Source organism: Macaca mulatta, chromosome 5 (assembly GCF_049350105.2).
Source record: "Macaca mulatta isolate MMU2019108-1 chromosome 5, T2T-MMU8v2.0, whole genome shotgun sequence".
NCBI classification, from domain to species: domain Eukaryota; kingdom Metazoa; phylum Chordata; class Mammalia; order Primates; family Cercopithecidae; genus Macaca; species Macaca mulatta.
Window position 1 is genome coordinate 96,781,862 of NC_133410.1, and position 24,656 is coordinate 96,806,517.

A 24,656-nucleotide genomic window follows, 5' to 3' on the forward strand; every position below is an offset into this window, starting at 1 on the left:
AATTGGAAGCTCATATCCACACTAATACTTTATTGGGTTTCATCCAGAGTAATGATTAGATCATAGACCTTTTTTGGTTTAGCATTGGAAGATTTTTTTTTTGACTAAGAGATCGTTAGGACAATTCCTAAAATTGGGCTGGAGGTTGATACGGAGGTGAGGAAGGGGAAGGGGAGATTTATTAGTATCAACATCTCTGGCAAAGAGAGTGTGGTTAGAAAAAGTGTATTCTGAAACTAACATTGCCTTGATACTTTTTACAAAACCTATAATCAATTCAATTTAAAATGTAAAATAAAAGGATAGAGTTTTTTTTGTTTGTTTATCAAATTAGAGGGCATAAAGATTGAGAAGCAGGGCCAGGTGTGGTGGCTTACACCTGTAATCACAGCACTTTGGGAGGCTGAGGTGGGAGGATGGCTTGAGGCCAGGAGTTCAAGACCAGCTGAGTAACCTAGCAGGAGACCCCATCTCTACTGAAAAACAAAAAAAAATTAGCTGGGTGTGGTGGCCCATGCCTGTAGTCCTAGCTATGCAGGAGGCTGAGACAGAATGATTGCTTGAGCCCAGGAGTTTAAGATTACAGTGAACTATGATTGTACCACTGTACTCCAGCCTTGGTGACAGAGCAAGACCCTGTCTCTTTAAATAAAAAAAAAAAATTGAGAAGTACTGCTTTTGACAACAACTAAACTGGGTCATATAATCTGCTTTTCTCTTAGCACAGGGTGAACTGTTAAAAGCAAAGTTGTTTTTTTTTTTTTTTTGAGGTGGAGTCTCACTCTGTCACCCAGGCTGGAGTGGAATGGCACGATCTTTGCTCACTGCAACCTCTGCCTCCTGGGTTCAAGTCATTCTCCTGCCTCAGCCCCCTGAGTAGCTGGGCCTACAGGCACTCACTATCATGCGCTAATTTTTGTATTTTTATAGAAACAGGATTTCACCATGTTGGCCAGGCTGGTCTTGAACTGTTGACCTCAGGTGATCTGCCCGCCTTGGCCTCCCAAAGTGCTGGGATTTCAGGCGTGACTTACCACACCCTGCCAAAAACAAATCTTACCATGCCTTTTTCACTACCAGTAATTTTCTCTGTCTGTCACCCAAGCTGGAATGTAGTGGCACGATCTTAGCTCAGTGCAACCTCAAACTCTGGGTACAAGTGACCCTTCTGCCTCAGTCTCCCAACTAGCTAGGACTATAGGTGCATGCCACTGCACCAGCTGATTTTTTAATTTTTTGTAGAGATGAGGTCTTCCCTTGTTGCCCAGGCTGGTCTCGAACTCCTGAGCTCAAGTAATTCTCCTAAAGTGTTGGGATTACAAGTGTGAGCCACTGCACCTGGCAACTACCAGTAATTTTTAAAGAAGGATATGTAAACTTATTTTTTAAAAAACTTTGATAACCTTTTCTTTAAATTCTATTCTGCTGCTACTTGTTTTGTTAGTACTTTAAGTAGTAAAAATTGTTTGTATCCTGAATTTTCGTTACAGATAATGTAGTATCTTTTATGTAATGTAGACACTTGTCCTGGTTTGTAACAGTGATGAATATAGAATATTTCCTATAAAAATCAATGGTTTTAAATAAAACTAGCTGATTTGAGATAAATTTATATATACTCTGTTTTAAAGAAAAGTGTCCTTGTAACTTTTTCTCAGATTTGAGATAGAACCTTAGTTTTTGTTGTAAATAGTTATGATTTTACATTACTATTCACAGATGGAAAAAGGATAGCAGTGGAAATAAAATCATGCATCCTGTTTCTGGGAAACACATCTTACAGTTTGTTGCAATAAAAAGGAAAGACTGTGGAGAATGGGCAATCCCAGGGGTAAGCATTCAAATTAAATTAGTGTTTAAGTTCTTTTTAGTTGCTCTACTTACTACATGGTTATTGTTTGTGGATCTTTTCTATTCAATTTTCCTCTATTCCTTCCCACTTGAATTAGTAGTTCTTTTGTTTTTCATCCCTGCATGAAGTGTCATTGTCAGCAGTAAGTTTAGGATAATCCAAGACTGTTAGAATCTGCGTCTAATTCTGACACCCTTGGGAAATAACTTGGGCTTTGATATTAGATGTAGGTCTGTGTTCTGGCCATTCCACTTGAAGCTGGGTGATTGGGAGTTCAGGCCCTCATCTTTAAAATAAAGAGATCTACTTCACACGATTATTAGAGATCACATATAAATAGGCATTCATTATGTTGGATCCCATTTCAGAATTTAACCTCTACTCCAAGCCCAAAGTAGTATTTTTAAGCACTTTTTGGTTGAATTCTGATAACTTTTGACAACATTTAAAAAATTAACACTTTTTATTTACTGTTCCTTGTAGTTTAAATAATTTCTATAATGTCATCGAGATGAGTATACTTTTATTGACTTGTAGTTTGAATTTATGGCAGTGGTATATTTGAAGGGGCCATTTATTTTTTATTTATTTATTTTGAGACAGAGTCTCTCACTCTGTCATCCAGGCTGGAGTGCATTGGTGCGATCTTGGCTCATTGCAACCTGTGCCTCCTCGGTTCATGCAGTTCTTGTGCCTCAGCCTCCCACCATAGCTGGGATTACAAGCATGCGCCACCATGCCTGGCTAAGTTTTGTAATTTTAGTAGAGACGAGTTTCACTATGTTGGCCTGGCTGGTCTTGAACTCCTGGCCTCAAGCAATCTGCCTGCCTCAGGGCCTCCCAAAGTGCTGGGATTACAGGTGTGAGTCACCACGCCCGGCCTGAAGTGGCTGTTTAAAATGTTTATGTGTGTGGTAGAGGGTTTTATATTTTATACCATATTGTGAAATGGAGATAGTTTGATATGAGTATGACTCTTTATAAACATACAGTTATCTGCAAGAATGTTTTTTTCTTTGTAGAATAAAAATGGAATGGAAATAAGGATCTCAACTGACTCTGATAAAAGTTTAGGTTAATTTCTGTTTTTTTCTTCTTTTTGAGACGGAGTCCATCCAGTCCATTGCTCGGCTGGAGTGCAATGGCATGATCTCAGCTCACTGCAACATCCGCTTCCTGGGTTCAAGCAATTCCCTGCCTCAGCCTCCCTCGTAGCTGGGATTATAGGTGACGACCACCACACCTGGCTAATTTTTGTATTTTTAGTAGAGATGGGGTTTCACCATCTTGGCCAGGCTGGTCTTGAACTCCTGACCTCGTGATTCACCCGCCCTGGCCTCCCAAAGTGCTGGGATTATAGGCATGAGCTACCGCGCTCAGCGAACTTTAGGCTAACTTCTGTGAGCCAAATCGTCAAACTTCACTTAGGTTGAAAGCAATAATGTAATAATGATTTCATCATAGAATCTTACATTTTTATTGTTATTTGAAATTCTTATCAGGAAAGTGCTGTCATTGATATCATTTTGACAGTTACTCATCTAATCACTGTATTTTTAGTATCTTCCTTTTGTCAGCTAATATTTTAGACATTGAGGATACAACAGAACAACATAAACAAATATCTCTATCTTTTGATGCTCACATTCCAGTTGGAGAGACAGATAATATAAGATATATAAGTTAAATATATCCCATCTAACAATAAGTATTAAGAAAAAAACAAAAGCAAGTTAGAGGACTAGGAAATGTTTGAGAGTTTGCAGTTTTAGACAGGGCAATTAGAGAAGACCTCCCCGAGGAGGTGCATGTTAGGTAACTATCTGAAGGGAAATGAATTAGTGAACCATGCAGATAACTAGAGAACAGCATCTTGGATAGAGATAATAGCAGGTGCAAAGGCGCTCAGTGGGCAGCATGTTAGGCAAGTTCTGGGAACATTGAGGAGATCAGTGTGGCTGGAATGGAATGAACAATGGGGGAAGAATCAATGTGCTGTATTATTTCTTGCCTCCAGTCCTTTTTCCTTAGTTTGAGTTTGGCAAGTACCAGGAAATTGGTTTGATTGGCTCAGTTTGCCATAGGCTAACCTTGGACCAATCACTGTGGCCAAATACATGAGGTATCCTTATTGGCTGCTTCTGCTAGCAACAGATGGTTTAGAGAACAGCGTATCACAGAGAAATGGGGATCACTATTATAGGCAGATTGAATAATGTTCACTCTACCACTCAATAAATATTTGTTGAACAAATCAAAGCTGATCCCTTTTTTCAAATTTTTAAATGTGACTCTTAGGGGATGGTGGATCCAGGAGAAAAGATTAGTGCCACACTGAAAAGAGAATTTGGTGAGGAAGCTCTCAACTCCTTACAGAAAACCAGCGCTGAAAAGAGAGAAATAGAGGAAAAGTTGCACAAACTCTTCAGCCAAGACCACCTACTGGTAAGAAATAGTGTTTCTGGGAGGGATTTAGTTCTGTGGATTGTTAAAAGTGACTTAAAAGTTGACCTGGAAATCTGTATGTCCGTCTCTAAATAAAGTGGAATACTTGTATATTTAAAATATATTCACAAAAACGAATTACAGATCTTCACTGTAAATAGGTTTCTATTTAAAGTTTTATAGCCCACCTTTATATAGGCTAAGATGATCTATATTTAGTTCATTTATATCATTTATTATAACAACCTTTTTCTTCTTAGTTTTTCTTTTTTCTTTTGAGATGGAGTCTCGCTCTGTCACCCAGTCTGGAGTACAGTGGCATGATCCTGGCTTACTGCAACCTCCACCTCCCAGGTTCAAGCAATTCTCCTGCCTCAGCTTCTGAAATAGTTGGGATTACAGGCACCCACCCCCATGCCCAGCTAATTTTTGTATTTGTAGTAGAGACACCATGTAGTATTTCACCATGTTGGCCAGGTTGCCCTTGAACTCCTGACTTCAAGTTATCTGCCCTCTTTGGCCTCCCAAAATGCTGGGATTACAGACGTGAGCCAACATGCCTGGCCTGTAAACTATTTTCTTTCACATTGAGTACCCATCCAACAGAAAGCTTTTTGTATGTGCATGAATTCAGCTCTCGCTGAAAGAACATTTACATTTTAAATTATGTCATACAGAGATTTTTCTGGTTGATAATCATTTAAGTCTCATGTTTGTTTTGTCCATATACCCTCTATTCTTTTGATTTTTATTTGAGACAGGGTCTTGCTCTGTTGTTCAGGCTGGAGTGCAGTGGTGTTACGGCTCACTGCAGTCTCAACCTCTTGAGCTCATGTGATCCTCCCACGTCCGTCTTCTGGGTAGCTGGGACCACAGGCACACACCACCGCACTGGGCTAATTTTTTGTTTTTTGTTTTGCAGAGATGGGGTTTTACCATGTTGCCCAGGCTGGTCTTGAACTCCTGGGCTCAAGTGATCCCCCCACCTCAACCTCCCAAAGTGCTGGGATTATAGGAGTGAGCCTGGCCTTCTGTGCTTTTAAAAAAATACCTTACAAGGTATATGCACACTAATAATAAGAAAATAATAAATTTTTTTTTTCTTTTTTGTTGTTGTTTCTTTTTTTCTTTTTTTTTTTTTTTGAGATGAAGTCTCACTCTTGTCCCCAGGCTGTAGTACAATAGTGCAATCTTGGCTCACTGCAACCTCCGCCTCCTGGGTTGAAATGATTCTCCTGCCTCAGCCTCCCAAGTAGCTGGGATTACAGGCGCATGCCACCATGCCTGGCTAATTTTTATATTTTTAGTAGAGACAGGGTTTCACCATGTTGGCCAGGCAGGTCTTGAACTCCTGACCTCAGGTGATCTGCCTGCCTCAGCCTCCCAAAGTGCTGGGATTACAGGCGTGAGCTACCACGCCTGGCCTTTTTTATGTCATTTTTTTATTTGGATTGCTTGTTTTTCAGAATTGGGATTTAGTTATTTATGTTGTCCAGATTTTTTTGGGTTACATTTGTGCTAGATGACTAGATCCAAATATTTTCATATATTAATAGCTTAAGTAGTAATCTTTAGTTTTACTTATATATCTCCTTTGTTTAACTAGAAGAGTTTACCTTTGTATTTCAGAAACCATAATCACAGAAAAATACTTAAATCATGGACTCTCTTAAAAAATCATATTGCCCAAATCTGACTATTCTTACTTTCTGAAATTAGAGTTTGAAGTGTTGACAGTTTCATGATGTATTTATTTATTTTGAGACAGTGTCTTGCTCTGTCGCTAGGCTGGAGTGCAGTGATGTGATCTCAGCTCACTGCAACCTCTGCCTCCCAGGTTTACGTGATTCTCCTGCCTCAGCCTCCCAAGTAGCTGGGACTACAGGTGTGTGCCACCATGCCCAGCTAATTTTTGTGTTTTTAGTAGAGATGAGGTTTCACCATGTTGGCCAGTATGGTCTTGATCTCTTGACCTTGTGATCTGCCTGCCTCCACCTCCCAAAATGCTGGGATTACAGGCATGAGCCCTGTGCCTGTCCTGAGGGTTTCATGTTTTTTAAAGCTGCCTCAAAAGAGAATATTGTTCTGTGGGAAATTTGAAACAAGCACATAAAGTACTGCATTAAAAATTTTATGATAGATACATTTCTTTCTTTTTTTCTTTCTTTTTTTTGAGACAAAGTCTCGCTCTGTTGCCCAGGCTGGAGTGCAATGGCCCGATTTTGGCTCACTGCTACCTCCACCTCCTGGGTTCAAGCAGTTCTCCTGTGTCAGCCTTCCGAGTAGTTGGGACTACAGGCATCTACCACCATGCCTGGCTAATTTTTTTGTATTTTTACTAGAGACAGGGTTTCACCTTGTTGGTCAGGCTGGTCTCAAACTCCTGACTTCAGGTGATCCACGTGCCTCAGCCTCCCAAAGTGCTGAGATTATAGACATGAGCCACCACGCCTGGCTGATACTTACATTTCTTAAACAAAATTTTGGTAGAAACACATAACATAAAATTTGCCATCTAAACTGTTGAATGTACAGCTCAGTAGCATTCAATATGTTCATGTTGTTGTGCAACAGGATATTTACCTTTCTGATGCTAGTGAAGGTAACGTGCTCTGCTGTACTCATTACATCTTGGACTTTTAAAAAATCTGTCTTCTTTTGAAAATAGATATATAAGGGATATGTTGATGATCCTCGAAACACCGATAATGCATGGATGGAGACAGAAGCTGTGAACTACCATGACGAAACAGGTAACTTTATATTTATTAAACTGACTGGGATTAAAGGAGCAGTTTAAGCCAGTAGCCCACTAAGGCATGATTAAATCTGGACTATTTTAGCATCTTAAACCAATTAACTGTTGATTGTAGGATTGTAGTTATATGAAAGCAAAATTGTTGGTATTAAAGGAATACGTAGGAGAAATCTTCAAAACTGTTATCACCAGCGATTAAATTTTCTTTAATCCATTGGTAACATTTGAAATTAAGGTTGAAATTATGGGCTAAAATGGTATGCTTTAAAGATGTCAGATTATTTATTGAGTATGATTCATTTTTTTTGCAAAACAAAAAGAAAGCAACTGGGATTTGGGTAGGAAGTATGGCAGTGATGAAGGAAATGGGATTTATATCTTACTATTTGAAATATTTTTATAATAATCTTGGATTATTAAAACACAAAGCAATAACAAAAAATTCTAAGTGCTGAGAAAATTTACATGAATGTTCTTTCTGGTCCATGGAATTTAAAATTTTATGAGGAGGGTCAAACCTGTTATTACAGAAGGAGAAAGGAAAAATCTGCTGTCTTAAAAATTAATTTGATCTTAATGTACACATTGAATGGCTCCCTTGAAACATATTTTATTGCTAAATTTAATTTGTTTTTATTTGTAGTGTAAAAGTGGGTGCATCATGCTAGAGAAATGAAATGAATGTTCCACTCATGGTTCTTTCTGAGCTGTGTAACCTTGTACAAATCACTTGTCCTCTTGGACTCAGTTTTTTCACTTACAAAATGGGCTAGAACTAGAAGATCTGTCATTTCTATGTCCTGTGCTTTTGCTTGTTGAACTTGGAGGAAACTCCTGGGGCCATTTTCCATTGCTTCTGTATTTCCACTTAGGTATATTAGAAGAAATATGCAGATGTAAATTAGAAGCAGGTCTGTACAACTTTAGTACTGATAAATTTGTTAACTACTTATTTTTGGAATTAAAAACAGTAACTGATCCTTCAGAGGTTGATTATAGAGTTCATAGGTTGTTCGCTGTTTTTACCCTTTTTCTCTCTTTAAACTTAAAAAATTGTGTTTTGATAATTCCAAAATCTGTGCCATATTTGAGTTTGGTTTTAATATTTGCTTTGTTTCTTTAGGCTATGTTTTTTGCCTTTTAGCATGCTTTTAGTGCCTTTTTTTTTTTAACTCCGAGATGGAGTCTTGCTCTGTTGCCCACGCTGGAGTGCAGTGGCATGATCTCAACTCACTGCAACCTCTGCCTCTCAGGTTCAGGCGATTCTCCTGCCTCAGACTCCCAAATAGCTGGTACTACAGGCATGCACCACCATGCCCGGCTAATTTTTGTATTTTTAGTGGAGATGGGGTTTCACCATGTTGGCCAGGCTGGTCTCAAACTCCTTACTTCAGGTGATCCACCCACCTTGGCCTCCCAAAGTGCTGGAATTACAGGCATGAGCCACTGCGCCCGGCTGTAGTGCTTTTTAAAAACTGACCACGATATATCTTGTAAAGGGAACTAAGGCAAATGGTTCTTTAGTGTGAGGTTTTATGTTTATCTGGCTAGGAGTTAGGCTGTGTTTGTTGTTTACTGTAGTTGTATGTGTCAGAGGCTAAAATTTCCTATAGTTTTGGGTTTCCCTGGAGACTTCTTAAATAAGGTCTGAAGCATGCCCTTCTTTCAGCTCTCTTCACCTTTTATTAAACAGCCCTATTGATAGATATGGTGGTAAATTGTGGAGTTGGATATTTCCTTTCCCTCAGATTGCTTAGGGCTTGGTAAAATAGTTTTCCTTGAGGGCAGAGTGATCTGGCTATATTTCAAAATGGTTACCTTTCCCCTCTCCATGTTGGAAGGGAGAGAGGATTTTTCTCCAGTCTTCACCCAGTGGCTTTCTTGGAGGTAAAACTCACTAACATGGAGGCCACCCTTCATACTGGTATGGCTGAGCCCCTAGGAGATTTTATCTTTCAAGCTAGTCCAAAGGTCAGCTTTCAGCAGTTCGTTACCCTTTAAGTGTTCCTACCAGGCGCTGACTCCAGTGGTAGGCTTCTCTCCCTTGTCAGTTGTGAGTCTCTGTATTTGCCTGTCTCTCCAGTTTTTGGTGTGGCAGTGTGCTCTCTACCAAGAATACAAAAAAATTAGCCAGGCATGGTGGCGAGTGCCTGTAATCCCAGGTACTCGGGAGGCTGAGGCAGGAGAATCGCTTGAACTCAGGAGGTGGAGGTTGCAGTGAGCCGTGATTGCACCACTGCACTTCAGCCTGGTCAACAAGAGCGAGACTCTGTCTAAAAATAAATAAATAAAAATAAAATAAAATATTTAAGTAATGTTGCCTTGAGTACTTTAATAGGCTTGTCTCTATTTCATTAGAATAAATTCTTCAAAGTGGAGTTACTGGATTGCTTATTGTATCTTCAGTGCCTAGTACAGAGTCTGGTACACAAGATGTACTCTGATATTTAGAGAATGAATGCTTGTCAAAGAAAACTTACTTTTTAAAAGCTCTTGATAAACATTGCCAAATTGCCTACAGAAATATGCCATTTATATTCCCAACTGTGATTGGGAACACTTATTTTTTATTTTTTTGATAATTTAAATGTAATATTTTTTTCTTTTTCTTTTTTTTTTTTTTTTTTTGAGATGGTGTCTTACCCTGTCACCAGGCTGGAGTGCAGTGGTGTGATCTTGACTCACTGCAACCTCTGCCTCATGGATTCAAACAATTCTCCTGCCTCAGCCTCCCAAGTAAGCTGGGACTACAGGCATGTACTACCATACCTGGCTAACGTTTGTATTTTTAGTAGAGATGGGGTTTCACCATGTTGGCCAGGCTGGTCTTGAACTCCTGACCTTAGGTGATCCACCTGCCTCAGCCTCCCAAAGTACTGTATTACAGGTGTGAGCCACCATGTCCGGCCTAGTTTAAAATATTTTAATAAATTTATTTATAAATACTTGTATTTATTAAAATATCTTAAGTACTTAAACATACTTTATGGTTTTTGGTTTGGTGTTATGCTTAGAAAACTCCACTTAAGACTATAAAAGGAGTCACCAATAATTTGTGTTTTTTTTTTACGTTTAAATCTCTAATCCATCTTGGATTGATTTTGATGTAAGGTTTCATATTTGTATAATATAGTCTCTTTTTTAAGGATAATCTTTTTAGAGAGAAGTCTTTGTATTGTGTGTTTGTCTAAAATTTAGGGACTTGGTTAAAATTTGGGCATTTTGGAGTAGTCTCGTTTTTTTTCCTTTTATTCATTCTGCTGACCAGGGCTGGAATAGTCTAGTTTTTAATTCACTTGGCCAGCTAGTACAATGATGATTTAAGATTATTTTAAGTAAGAATACTTGACGATATAGATATGCTAAAACAGAAATGAATTCTTCTTGGTGATGGTTTTTCTTTGGCAACCAGGTGAGATAATGGATAATCTTACGCTAGAAGCTGGAGATGATGCTGGAAAAGTGAAATGGGTGGACATCAGTGATAAACTGAAGCTTTATGCCAGTCATTTTCAGTTCATCAAACTTGTGGCTGAGAAACGAGACGCACACTGGAGCGAGGACTCTGAAGCTGACTGCCATGGGTTGTAGCTGATGGTCTCCGTGTAAGCCAAAGGCCCACAGAGGAGCGTATACTGAAAAGAAGGCAGTATCACAGAATTTGTACTATAAAAAGGGTAGGGTAGGCCACTTGGCCTATTTACTTTCAAAACGATTTGGATTTAGAGTGTTTCACATCAGAATAAAATGAGTAAGATGAACTAGAACACAACATTTTCAGCTTTTTGGTCAAAAGGAATATAAGTAGTCATATTTGGTATGTATTTAAGCATGACTTAAATGAAATGTAAACAACTAATGCTCTTTGAAGAATCATAATCAGAATAAAGATAAATTCTTGGTCAGCTATAACTTCTGTTTTCCATCTGGTTCTTGTCTGTCAATGCCTTTCCTCCCGCTCCCCATCTTCTGAGGCCTGCAGGATGTTCCTGCCGCATCGAACTCCTTTAGGCGGAGTACCACCATTGGATGTACAGTTTAATGTTTCATCTGCTTTTTCTTTAAATTATTTGCTTCACATGATCTTGTTGAAGCTAATTTTGAAAATGGAAACTATGTTTTCTTGACTTTAGAATCATTAGTTTTAAGAGGAAATTTCAGCCACTAGTTAATAGAGGTCAAGATCAGTGAACAAGAGCTGATATTCTCATTTTCAAAAATTCTGAATTAAAAAAAGTCCAGGAAGTTAGTATTTAAATCAACATGTTCATTTCACTCTAGTGAAACTACTGTATATTATAAATCAGTTAAAAATGGATGTTCAGAAAAGAATTGAAATCAGACAGGACAAAAAATTACTGATGCTGGTGAGATTGTAGAGAAAAAGGAATGCTTATACACTGTTAGTGGGAGTGTAAATTGGTCCAACCATTGTGGAAGACAATGTAGAGAGTCCTCCAAGATTTAAAGATATTTGACCCAGCAGTCCCATTACTGGGTATATACCCGAAAGAATATAAATTGTTCTGTTATAAAGACATATTCACGCATATGTTCACTGCTGCACTGTTCACAATAGCAAAGACATGAAATCAACCTAAATGCTCATCAGTGATAATAAAGACAATTTGGTATATATACACCATGGAATACTATGCAGCCGTAAAAAAGAATAAGATCATGTCCTCTGAAAAGACATGGATGGAGCTGAAGGCCATTATCCTTAGCAAACTGATGCAGGAACAGAAAACCAAATGCTGCATGTTCTCTTGTAAGTGAGCTAAATGGTGAGAACACATGGACAAGGGAACAACATTCTGAGGCCTACTGGAGGGTGGGAGGAGGGAGAGGATCAGTAAAAATAACTAATGGGTACTAGGCTTAATACCTGGGTGATGAAATAATTTGTACAACAAGCCCTCATGACACAAGTTTACCTATGTAACTAGCCTGCACATGTACCCCTGTACTTAACAACAAAACAAACACAAAGGAAAATGTTAGCCATCTGTGAATTTTAAACTTCTTGATAGTCGCATTAAAAATAAGAAGAAACAAGTAAAATTGTTTGTAATAATTTAATCCATTACATCCAAAATATCTTAATATGTGATCAATATATAATAAGTAATTATTTTGGTTCCGTAAAAACAGGAACAGAGGTAGAGGTCTCTGTGAGTTAGTGTTGTTTATTAGGAAAGAAATGTTGAAGATTGAAATAGGTTTTTGAGAAAAGCATGGTTAATGTTATAAATCCCAGAGGAAAGGAGGGGGTTGGTGCTTTGGGGGTTTTTGGAAGCAAGGAAGAGGAAAGAAAAGTAGTACTGCCTTGTCTTAGTGGACATATTTATCTCATTCTGGCTCAGGATCTCCTTTGGAAAGCCCTGTGATAGGAGCTCCTGTCAACCTATGTAGGGTTGGGCTACAACTGGAGCATCTCAAGACAAGCTTTAGGGGAGAGAGACATGATTGTTTTCTTTCCTTCAGATGTTTGAAAAAGATATTAGGCCTACTCTGTAGCTAGAGAGGGTTAAGGTAAAACAAAGTGTTTTTCTGTTTTTTGTTTTGTTTATTTGATGTCAGAACTTTCGGTGGTAAACCTGAATTGAACTGACAGGAGGCTTTTTTCCCCTCAGTTATGACTACGTTTTCCTGAGAAGCATTAGAATGTTTGATTTCAGGATACCTCGAGCCCTTCTGGAATAGTTGTAAATAGGGCTTTTGTATGTATTAACTTCTAAGTATCTGTAAAATCCTGGTCCCTACGGTGAGTAATAAGGGATTAATACTTGATGAGGATGACCTGCTCAAGAGGTTAGATGGTCTTCCTGCATGGAAGAGTCGGCTTCTACTTTCACCATTTGGCAGGAAGGAACTGCTGCTTCCTATCACTCAATAGAGTTCTCCAAAATTGAAGCTACTTACAAAAGCTCTTTTAACAGTTTGAGCAATTTTCTGAAAATGTTGGCATTTACTTGTGTTTCATAGTATTTTGTGACAGGGTCTCACTCTGTTGCCTATGATAGCACCACTGGAGTGCAGTGGTGCTATTATGGCTCACTGCAGCCTCAACCTCCTGGGCCCAAGCAATCCTCCCACCTCAGCCTCCCAATTAGTTGGGACCACATGTATGCACCACCACACCTGGCTAATTAAAAATTTTTTTTTGTAGAGACTGGGATTTCCCTATGTTGCCCAGGCTGGTCTTGGACTCCTGGGCTCAAGAGCTCCTCCCACCTCAGCCTCCCAAAGTGTTGGGATTACAGGTGTGAGCCACCATGCCCAGCCTGTTTAATAGTTTTGATACATTTGAACTGCCATTAATAAAGACATTTGGTTATATTAAAGGTTTATTTAAAGTATGACTAAAGCCCATGGTCTAGATAAATTCTTTATGGTTTTTTGGAGTTTTCACTGGAACAGGTACAAAGTATGCAAAATTATAAAACTACCATCAACTAAAGATAGAAGTAGATAATCTTCTGATAACTGTAAATATCCAGCACCATCTATAATAGGGAAAAAAATTAAAATGTTAGTTTCAGATACTCCTAGAGGAAGATCTTTCTGCTGTATCACTAGGTAATATTCCCCTCATATTTATTTTCCTTATGCCTTATGTAAAATGAATGCTTTTTATTTTAGAGACATTTAGTAAAATAAATAATGTATGCCATTTACTGAGTATCTGTATTATATTACTTAATTCTCACCACACCCTGTTAGGTAGTAGTATTCCCATTTCACAAATGAATACATTGATATTTAGAAAGGTTGCCCATGGTTTTATTTGCTAGTAGAGTTGGGATTTGAATCACAGTCTGACTGGTTTGCAAACCTATTCTGTCTATTGTATTCCCTACTAAGGTTAAGAGTCTTTTATGATTTATTGTTTAAGTATGCAGCTTGGAAGATTATGTGTAACAGAAACAGTACTCATGTTATTCATAGTATTGCAGTGGTGATTTGTGACTTGAAATGTGAGGGCCACACCTGATTTGGCTAGCATTGTTGAAGTTGTTTGTGTAAATTTGGCCCCAAGATAGTTTATTTGACAATAACCTAAGGATAAAGGGCCACAGTCAGTATTTGTTTTGTCAACAGGTGTTCTTGAGCTTTTGAAAGCATTTCAAACTCAAATAGAAGGATATGCAAAGCTTCCTTAAGATCATAACTACTTTAAAAACTAAATATTTGGTGGCTAAAGGGAGAACTTGAAAATTCTGAGCACTTGGAGAGGCTACTCTTATTTAACAGTATGTTTTCTTATGCTTAGGACTTCTGGTGGTGGTTTTTTTTCTAAAATATTTCCAGAGTTTTAATAAACTGACTTTAAAATACATCCTTTGAAGAAAGCATTTGTAATTAATTGGTCTTGTTTACACCTATTTTCATCATATTAATTTACTGTTGTGGACACAATCAGAGGCAATTAAACTCTTATGATAAAAATATTTAAAAGGATATAAATGCTTGAAAGAATTTGGAGATTTTACTAACCATATGTAACTTCTGGCATAGTAGTGGGAGAATTATTTCTGTCAAAATAGATAATACAGATTATAGTTATAATTTATTATATGAAGATATTTTCACCACAATTCCTTCTTCACCCATGCCTCCCATTTTATGGTTATTGTATTGCTGATGTGTTAATATTGGTATAATCGTGTATGTTGGAGGTGGAAAATAATGTGGAACCGTTAAATGCTGATAAGTTGAATCCTTAACTGTTGATAGCGTAGAGCTTAATCTCTCCCACTTGGCCTCAGATAGCCTGATAAAAAGTGTTTGAAATGGTAAAAGGTACTAAATAAGCACTTCAAGGCAGTGAAACTTGTTAGGAGAGAAGCAGTTGGGTGGAAATCCAGTTTCTTTCTCCAAGGCTGTAGTACACTATGATTGGGTCTGGAATAGCCACTGCAGTCCAGCCAGGACAACATAGCAAGATCCTGTTTCTTAAAAATATTAAAACAACAAAAGGGATTATGCCTTTTTGGTCTCCACATTTTTCTTTTCTTTTTCTTTTTTTTTGGTATGTATTTTACTTGAAAGCAAACTTCAGTGAAAGTCAAAGTAGAAGTCAAAGTTTGTAACCTTTGTATCAAGCAAGTTAATGCTTTTTGTTAAGATGTGTTACCTTGCCTTGAGATCAGTCCACTTCTAGGTGTGGCAGTTTTACAGTAGGCTTTTCTCATTATTTACTATGAATTGCCTATAAGACAAAAATAAGCCTGAAAGGCTGGGCACAGTGGCTCATGCCTGTAATCCCAGGACTTTGGGAGGCCAAGGCAGGCGGATCTCTTGAGGTCAGGAGTTCGAGACCAGCCTGGCCAACATGGTGAAACCCCGTCTCTACTAAAAATGTAAAAATTAGATGGGTGTGGTGGCACATGCTTGTAATCCCAGCTACTAGGAAGGCTGAGGCAGGAGAATCGCTAGAGCCTGGGAGGTGGAGGTTGCAGTGAGCCGAGATCGCGCTGGTGCACTCCAGCCTGGGTGACAGAGCAAGACTCCTTCTCAAAAAAAGAAAAAAAAAAAGCCTGAAGCAAACTTTGTTGTTGAAATTTCATATTGCATATATGCCTATAAACTTAAATTTTGTGAAATATCATGGACATTGTTAAAAAATACCTTTTTAGACTGGCAAAAATTTTGATGTAAAGATTTTGGAGGAAACGAGTTTATAACTCATGAGTTCTAGTTTGGTAGATTAGTTGGGGTTGACTCGCGTATATTTTTATAGTTACAAAGAGTTTTTCTTACCTTTCCTGGCATTGAATGTAACTTACTTTTATCAATTTAGTCATGGAAATAAAATCTTACCCCAAAGAAGTTCTAAAAGTAAAAAAATAAAAATAAAAATTTAGTAAGATGTCTTTATTAAGTAAATGTGTAGTTTATTATAGCATAAAAATAGAGCCTTACCCCTAGTTGGTTCAAAATAGCAATGAGTAACTGTGAAGGAAGAAAAATCAATGAACAGTGCTGTCAATAGGTTTATTTTTAAACCTACATTTAACTTATTACATATGCAAGTTAATATACTTTGTATATGAAAATCTATTTTATTGAAAAATTCCATTTTATTGCTTAGTATATTATTTATGTGATACAAGATTTTAAAATGACCCAATGTCTAGATTTAAATACCTTTAATTCACAGAAATATTTTCTTCTTTCTACAACTTTGTAATGGTATTCACCATATTTGAAAGTTAGAAAATTTATTTGAATGGTTAAGAAACCCTCTGTGTACACTTCCATACAAGTCCCATCTTTCATAAATGATTCAGATTCCCTGTGTGAATGATACTTGAACTAAAATTTTAGGACAACTATGAATACTTTGTTTGGAGAACTTGCTTACACGAGCAGTTTTACTGGAAAATTGCTTTGTAGCGTCCACATGGTCCTGTTTTACGATTCTGGCAGCTTGCTCAAGAAATTGACTGCTCCGTCTAAAAGATTAATCTCTTTACTTGTTGAGCTGTCTGTCTCAGAATGTATGCAGTAATATTTAAGCTAAACACTGTCCCAGCTGTGACAGATCTTAGGCACGAACAATGCCTTCAGGTAGTATTTGTTCTGTTAGGGTGCCTTCCCTGCTCCCTACCTTAATTAGGACCATTGAGAGGGGCTGAATGTAGTATTTATATGGACTTTATAGAATAACAGGGCAGAATATATTTACCGCGATAAGATCATTAGGTGTGAGGACCTAGAATAAAGGAAACAGTTAAATAAGGAATTGTAATTCAGCATTTCATCTACTTTTGTATCTTATATATTTTATATTAGCTTGGTAAATGAAAGCATACTTTTTAGAATTCTCATCATTTCTGAAGTTCAATTACTAAGATTAAAATTCACTAATATTTTAAGTACCCCCCCAAACCTATCTCTGGAAACATATAGTCCATATTTTCTGTTGTGGGCTCCAAACATAGCTGGGACTTCTTGGAAAGATTATTAAACCTATGCTTATTGGGTTTGAAAAAGATTGTATTTTGGGATCACCTCTTTCTGAAAGAAAACTTTAATAATGTTACTTCCTATAATTGTAATTAGTGTGCTGGGCATGGTGGCTCACTCCTGTAATACAGCACTTTGGGAGGCCAAGGCAGGCGGATCACTTGAGTCCAGGAGTTCAAGACCAGCCTGGGCAACGTGATGAAACCCCATCTCTACAGAAAAAAAATTAGCCCAGCGTGGTAGTGCGTCCCTGTAGTCCCAGCTACTCAGGAGGCTGAGGCTGGAGAATCGCTTGTACCTGGGAGGTGAAGGTTGTAGTAAGCTGCAATTGCACCACTGCACTCCAGCTTGGGTGACAGAGTGAGGCTCAGTCTCAGAAACAGAAAATCATAATAGGAATATTATTACTTGGAGTTAACATGCTGAAATATACATAACTTTTTTGTATGTTACTGAATCAGCCTCATCTTATGTATCATGAATTCAGTAAAATCTTTTCAAAAGTAAAATTTAAGCAATTCCTTTTTACCATGACTAACCTTAAATCTATTTCAAATGCTTCTAGGATAGATTACATTTCAATAAGAATGCATTTTACCACCACTGATGACAAATGTGAGCATAAAATTTTAGTGGTGAAATGGACTTTGTAAATCATCTGTTGTCACTGTTTTATATTCTAGAAGAGGATAAGGGTCAAAGGAGTTAAAGAAAATTCCAAAGTATTAAAGGGCAGACATGGAGCTTACATCTCCAGATCATTTAACTTCAAATTAAATGCTTTTTCTACTGGTTGGTCCCTGGGTTTATGCCACACAAATAAGGAAAGTTTCAGGTCCCTTAGGTAGTTCAGTTTTCAAGGATATGTGAAATTTGTAATATCAATAACTAATGGTCCCCCAAAGAAAATGTTAGCCCGTAGTTATTGGTATCAAATTTCTCCGCAATTAAATCTAAAGAATTTTCAAGTTTTTGTTTTGTCTTAAAGTATTTCCTAAGGAAGCTTTAAGTATAACTACCTGATTTGGATTGTAAGGAAAAGGAATAGAAGTCTACAAAAAGAAAAAAAGTAAATTGTGAACGAAACTGTGAACACTTTCTCTTGCTTTTTCTCAGTGATTCGTACATTCACTCGTCCTTCCATCCATCTATCCATCCATCCCTACAATATTTACTGAGCAATTATTCTATATCTGGGATTTAGGGATAGCAGTAAATGACACTTAGAGAGCTCACCTTCTATTTGGTGGAGATTAGAAACTAGTGGGTTCAATATAATTTTTTCTTTCAAAAGGTATGGGTGTTTTTCTTTGTCTAACTTAAAGCCCAGGAATCTGTCTTATGTACGTGTTGATAGTTTTTACAAATCTACCACTTTTCCTACAGTAAGGTTACTTTCTTTGCTTGCTTTTAAGATACTAGTCTGCCATCTGGTGGTAGGAAGAGTTTCCATTTCACAGAATAGTGATTCTTTTAATTGTCGCATAGATTTAAATAAATTTAAATTTAAATGTTAACAACGATTCCTAAGTTCTAATTATAAACCAAGACTCCAAGATTTTGCATCAGTTTAAAATAAATCTTGCCGGGCGTGGTCACTTATGCCTGTAATCCTAGCACTTTCGGAGGCCGAGGTGGGCAGATCACTTGGGGTCAGGAGTGAGTTTGCCCAGCCTGACCAACATGGTGAAACCCATCTGTACTAAAAACACAGAAATTAGCCAGGCATGGTGGCTACATGGGAGGCTGCTGAGGCAGGAGAATTGCTTGAACTCGGGAGGCGGAGGTTGTAGTGAGCTGAGATTGCACCACTGTACTCCAGCCTGGGCAACAGAGCGAGACTGTGTCAAAAAACAACAACAAAAACAAAAAACTTAACAAATTTTAGCAAACAACAGGGAAACAATGCACCTAGTCCTGACTAGAACCAAAATAATTAGCAATTAATTATAAGTGCAAGTATAATATTTAGAATTTAACAGCTAGGATTCAACCAGAACAAGTAAAAACATTAAAGGAGAACAAATGTTCTGTTGAGGACTAAGTTTAGTGACAAATTTCTAAAACTTGAGAGGAACACAGTTTGAAATTAAATGCAAGCAAAGGGAAGGTGTTTATTGTATTTAGATATAAAAAGTTATGCAAAATCATGTTTGTATATTTAAAAATATTTAGGGGATCAGACGATATTAAGCAAGATGCAGTTATTTGTGAGCTGGGCATGGTGGTATACACCTGTAATCCCAGCTACTGGGGAGCCTGTGGGAGGTGGGAGGTTCACTTGAGCCCAGGAGTTTGAGACCAGCCTGGGTAACATAGTGAGGCCCTTGTCTGTAAATAAGGGGTATGTGAAGTTTTAAAATGTATGTGATTTTTAAAGAAAAAAAATAATTACTTAAATACTTAATCCACATTTAACAAGGCCCCAATCTGTGTTGCAGCATCATTATTTTAGACTAAAATAATTTTCTACCCCCAAATTGCCTTGTGCTTTTCAAGTCTGCACCCATGCACTTGCTGTTCCTCTGCCTGAAATGTTTCATCCATTTGTCTTCCTTTAAGACCTGGTTCAGATACTGTCTTCTCTGAAGTCTTTGATCCATAGCTTTGTATTTGTGTCTCAAAATACTTATCAAATTGCATTGTAGTTTCCCTTTATGAATCTCTCTTCCTCATCAGATCTGAACTTACACTGTTTGTATCTCAAGCACTCACCGTTGACTCTATAATGAAGTCTACTTACAAAAGTGTTATATAGAATACAGGCAACTCTATTGTGTATTTAGCATTGTTCCAAAATTTATTGAAAAGTTTTAAGAATCCAGATATTAGGAGAGATTGGAGAGGGTCCAAATAGAAAAGCAAAATAACTAGGAAAAAGTTATAGACAGCTGGGAAAAAAATCTTTTTAGAGAAAGAAAGCAACAAGGTGAATTAGAAAAAGCAAAAGAATGGATATTAGAGAAGAAGTATTCTCTTCATAAAGAATAAGCTCCTAACAGTCAAAGTAATTCAGCACAAACACCTTTTTAATAGTAAGTGCAGAGAAACACTGGGAGAGGGCACTGAAGATTTGGAGGGAAATCTGCTAGCCCCTTGTCACATTCCATTATAAGCTATATGGGAGAGAAGTTTGAATAGCTGATTCCTGGGGACTGCCTAAAGTCTCATTTTCAAAATTTGGAAAGTTTCATAACCACCATCCAACTAATAAATCCTTTCAGCTATTTCAGATTCCCCAAACCCATGCTTACCAGGGGCGGTTGTGGAGGTAGGGGAAATGGGACCTGAGGGAAAAATGGTGGTACTTGTGGTGGGTAGAAGATAAATCTCTGTAAAAAGAAACAGAATGTCAGTCATTTCAGACAATGGCAAACTTTTAAAATGATGAATGCATTATTTAAAAATACAACTAGAAGTTTACCTGTTCACTGGAACTTTCAGCATATTGTTCAAGCTTGCAAAACAATAACAGCGACAAGGTAAAGCAGGATATGGCAATACATTCACTAAAGAGAGGTTTTGTTCTAAAGGAGAATAGGTAATAAGCTACTATGGAGCGTTATACCCATCAGTAATGTAACCTCACTTCTGAAATAAAAAGCAGTTGGATATCTAATAGGAAAATGTTTAATTTTGTGCAATGATTTGGAAGACCAAGTGCTTTTTGCTTTTAAATTTATATCCAAAGAATACTTTTATTTACATTTCTTAAGATTAATTCCATATTACCTGAATATCTCCTTTTGTAAATCTTTGAATGAATAGTGTTCTTGATTTAGTTCTCAGTAGTTATAAATTCAAAGTGAAGGGAGTGTGGAAATGAACATTTAAGTTCTGCATCCCAAACACAAATTTTGAAAGCTCCCTCACTTCTTCAAAAGCTCCTTTGTTACAAAGTGTGCAGGGGAGTTTCTTGCCTACTGGGTGCCCTCATATTCAGACTAGTAAACACAGATTAGACTCAGTGGATCTCATTTGTATATAGTCATTTTGATGACAAAATGTCTATATAGGTGAAGTTAATGATGTTCTGGGATTACAGTATTTCATATATTCTTAGAGGGCTATCATTGTCAAAAGCACCATTTATTTCATAAATTACCAAAAAAGAAAAGCACTGCTGTTAAGCTGCCGTGACACTTTATCACATTATGTTTGTAAGACACAGCTGAATTTCAGAGCTGCTAAAATATCAAAGAGTACGTGTTAGAATTAATGAAATATGTGTGCTGCAACATTCCCATCAGCATAAAGAAACAGGCATAAAGAATACAAATTGTTTGAATTTTAGACCACAACACTTGTCAGCTTTGGCAAAAAGGATTGTGGTCTAAAGAAACAAATTAGGTTTGTTATCAAGGGCACTATAGGTGAATGTAGCTTTTTATCCAAACCTAGTTTTCAGAAATTGGACTTTTAAAGGTGTGTCTGTATGATCCCTCAAATATTATTCAGGCATAAGTTGTTACTACGTTCATAATTCAGCAATCGATGTAAGTTATCTTAAATATTTCCTTCTTTAAAATCAAATCTACAATGAAGTAGATAGTCCTCTGGTGTCAGAGCGTTTCCACGTAACAGCCTTTTAAGAAAACATGAGACGGTTTGGGGCAAGGGCATTACAAATGAAACTCAATTCAAACTGCTTAATTTAGACTTGGGTCACTGCAGAGTATTTGTTCTATATCACTGAGTTTATTCAGAACATCCTGTCTTTCAGATAGGACCCTTCTCTGCGTTAGATGCATTAAAAAAATTATCTCCATGCAACTCTGAGGTGTTCCTAGGACTCATTTCATAGACAAGGAAACCGTGGGTTAGTTCAAGGTCACACAGCTAGCACATGGCATATGGAGCTGAGATTTGTCCTGGGCAGAGTCTTGGGCTGACAAACAGTGGTGAACTCCTAGTTCTATGACTTTCCTGGATTCCACTTTCCTCTTTTGTGAAATGAAAAGATAAGACCCGCTTTCTAGCCCAGAAATGCGATGACTCTGAATCTGAAATTGAGTCAGCAACTGAGAAGGGTGTACTCACGGGGATGGGCAGAGCAGTGGCAGTGCTCAAAAGGCCAGCCAAGATGAGAAATTTCATTCTAAAGGTCAAGCCTGGAATTGAAGGGGCAGAAGATCATTTTGAGTTTTCTTCTATTTAAGTCCTATTCCTATTGTAAATAGGTAGATTAGTTAGAGGTGTTGAAATAGTGGTCAAGATAAATCCTGCCTCCAAACATCGGTTTTGTAAACCTACAAGAGTGTTTTTCAAAGCTTTGAATTCCTTAGACAAGACATGCACTGTTTAGCTCCCAAAATAGCTCATTACGTTCTACTTTCTTATAAAGTTACAGTTCAGCCTATACACTGTACATGTTTGGTCCCTGAAGTTGAGTTTGTGATCTTTACACACAAATCTTTCTTTTCTTTTTTTTTTTTTTTTTTTGAGACAGGGTCTTGCTCTGTCACCCATGCTGGAGTGCAGTGGCACAATCATAGCCTCCTGTACCCTCGAACTGCTGGGCTCAAGTGATCCTTCTGCCTCAGTCTCCCAAGGAGCTAGGACTACAGGTGTGTGCCACCACACCTGGCTAGTTTTTAAAAAATTTCCTTAGAGATGGAGTCTTGCTATGTTGCCACCCTGTTGCAAGGCTGGTCTTGAACTTCTGGCCTCAAGCAACCTTCCCACCACAGCCTTCCAAAGTGCTGGGATTACAGGTATGAGCCACTGTGCTCAGTTCTACTCACGAATCTTTAAACACCAGTGTTGCATCATGCTTATTATTAGGAATTGATCACTACTGGCTAAAATGAGAGGAAAGTTTTCATGTAATACACAAATAAATCCACCTGAAGCTTGTACCTCTGTGAGACTTACCAGGCCTTCATATAGTCTGGTTGCTGTTATTGCCAATTATAGTTCTCGGGAAGGAAATTGTATGGGAAAAATTTTGTAAGATGTAATGGGTTGGTAGAAAATCAGCACAATATGAGTAAATGCAGATTCAATAAAGCAAATCAACTGACCTTTTATTGGTCCGTTGGTTCTGAAAGGAGGCATTTTTATGTTTTAAAAATCGCGTTTAATTCAAATTAACTTACCTTGTGAGTTTCAAACCAAATCACTACTCTGGAACTGGATTTTGAAAGACAAACAACTTCATCATATTCTTACTAAGACTTATCTCCAGCATTGAGGCAAGTTATATCTATATCTGCATCTATAAATCACACTTCAGCTGTTACACAGATTTAAAACTCAACTCTGATTTATCTTAGTGCTACTTTGCCTGAATTTAGGCAACTTATTTCCCTTCTTTTCCTTTTTCATGTTTTTTCTTTGTATTTTTATTCATTCTGGATTCAGACGCTTTAATTTCTTTCTTCTTTTTAGAAGTGGACCTATTAGAAATCGTTAAATTATCCAATACAAGAATATGTTACATTCTTTTATCTAGTGCAATAGAATCAGTCCAAAGTATACTATATATCTCTACAATTACCTTTGCTTCAGTGGCTCTTGGAGCAGCAAATTCAAGGAGCAGTGTGATCATCTAGAATCTCTATGCCCATCTAGTATTTAAGCCATGTTACTAATGCCTTTATGGTTACGGGCAATATGAGTCACAAAATTCAAAACTAAACTGAATAATTGTGTTCACACCAGGAGCTCCAACTTCCAAAATATCTCAATTACACAGAGGTAGACTTACAGACTGATTACTGAGAAAATAACTTCATCTCCTAGGTTAGGATTAGAGTATGTCTTTATCACAGACAACCCACAATTAAAAATTGTGACCACCAAGAATATTAATGTGCCTCTATAATAAATGAGCTAGCTGTACATGTGAGAGCCTTAAATGATACAGAAATTTAAGGTTTGAAAATTTCTAGTATTCAATATTTTTCATTTCAAAATGAATATTATTTTCAAATAAATTTTTTTAGTAGATATTGAGGTGGTGTCCTTACCGTGGTGTTAAAGTCGCTTTTCACTATTCTAAAATATTTTTGAAAGTTGTCTGAGGGTAAAAGATAATTTAGGCCTAATTAATACCTCTGAATACAACTTCACTGTTCCCAACAACCTAGTTTGTAACTAGCTAAGACCTTTTTAGCTTCATATAAAAACGTTCTGAAATTTGGAATAGTTTCTAAAATTATTTCTGTAGTTGGAAAAAATTACAAATAATAATTAGATTTTGATTAATCAAATTGAACTTAATTATTTAGAAAGGACATAGTATGATATAGTTCTAGTTAAGAATAAGGTAATTGGCCAGGTGCGGTGGCTCACGCCTGTAATCCCAGCACTTTGCGAGGCTGAGGTGGGTGGATCACGAGGTCAGGAGTTTGAGACCAGCCTGACCAACATGGTGAAAACCCTTCTCTACTAAAAATACAAAAATAAGCCAGGTGTGGTGGCACGCGCCTGTAATACCAGCTACTCAGGAGGTTGAGGCAGGAGAATTGCTTGAACCTGGGAGGCGGAGGTTGCAGTGAGCTGAGATTGTACCACTGCACTCCAGCCTTGGGTGACAGAGCAAGACTCTGTCTCACAAAAGAATAAGTAATTTATTGAGCTATGAAAAGAGATAATGAATAAAATTTTGAAATACTCAAAGAA

General features: G+C 37.5%; 2 protein-coding genes across 9 annotated transcripts in view; one reads left to right on the forward strand and one right to left on the reverse strand.

Moving 5' to 3' along the window:
- NUDT9 (nudix hydrolase 9) overlaps positions 1-10,967 on the forward strand; it is a 36,078-nt gene extending 25,111 nt beyond the window's left edge. For 3 of the 4 annotated variants that reach the window (XM_078001707.1, XM_015138743.3, XM_015138745.3), the window contains 4 exons: positions 1,720-1,831; positions 4,151-4,297; positions 6,966-7,050; positions 10,468-10,967. In XM_078001707.1, the coding sequence (XP_077857833.1) occupies positions 1,720-1,831; positions 4,151-4,297; positions 6,966-7,050; positions 10,468-10,646 (523 nt within the window). In that variant the 3' untranslated portion in view covers positions 10,647-10,967. The remainder of the gene's footprint in view (positions 1-1,719; positions 1,832-4,150; positions 4,298-6,965; positions 7,051-10,467) is intronic. The other variant, NM_001261782.2, reaches the window with a different exon arrangement.
- A 2,428-nt stretch (positions 10,968-13,395) lies between these two features.
- Positions 13,396-23,153, reverse strand: SCPPPQ1 (secretory calcium-binding phosphoprotein proline-glutamine rich 1). 5 transcript variants are annotated; one of them, NM_001405229.1, is given in 9 exon segments: positions 13,528-13,564; positions 14,556-14,593; positions 15,882-15,893; positions 15,984-16,013; positions 16,750-16,776; positions 20,285-20,362; positions 20,455-20,487; positions 22,071-22,141; positions 23,129-23,153. In NM_001405229.1, coding segments are annotated over 7 exon segments (243 nt in total). In that variant the 5' UTR covers positions 22,128-22,141; positions 23,129-23,153; the 3' UTR covers positions 13,528-13,564; positions 14,556-14,587.
- Between the last annotated feature and the right edge of the window lie 1,503 nt (positions 23,154-24,656).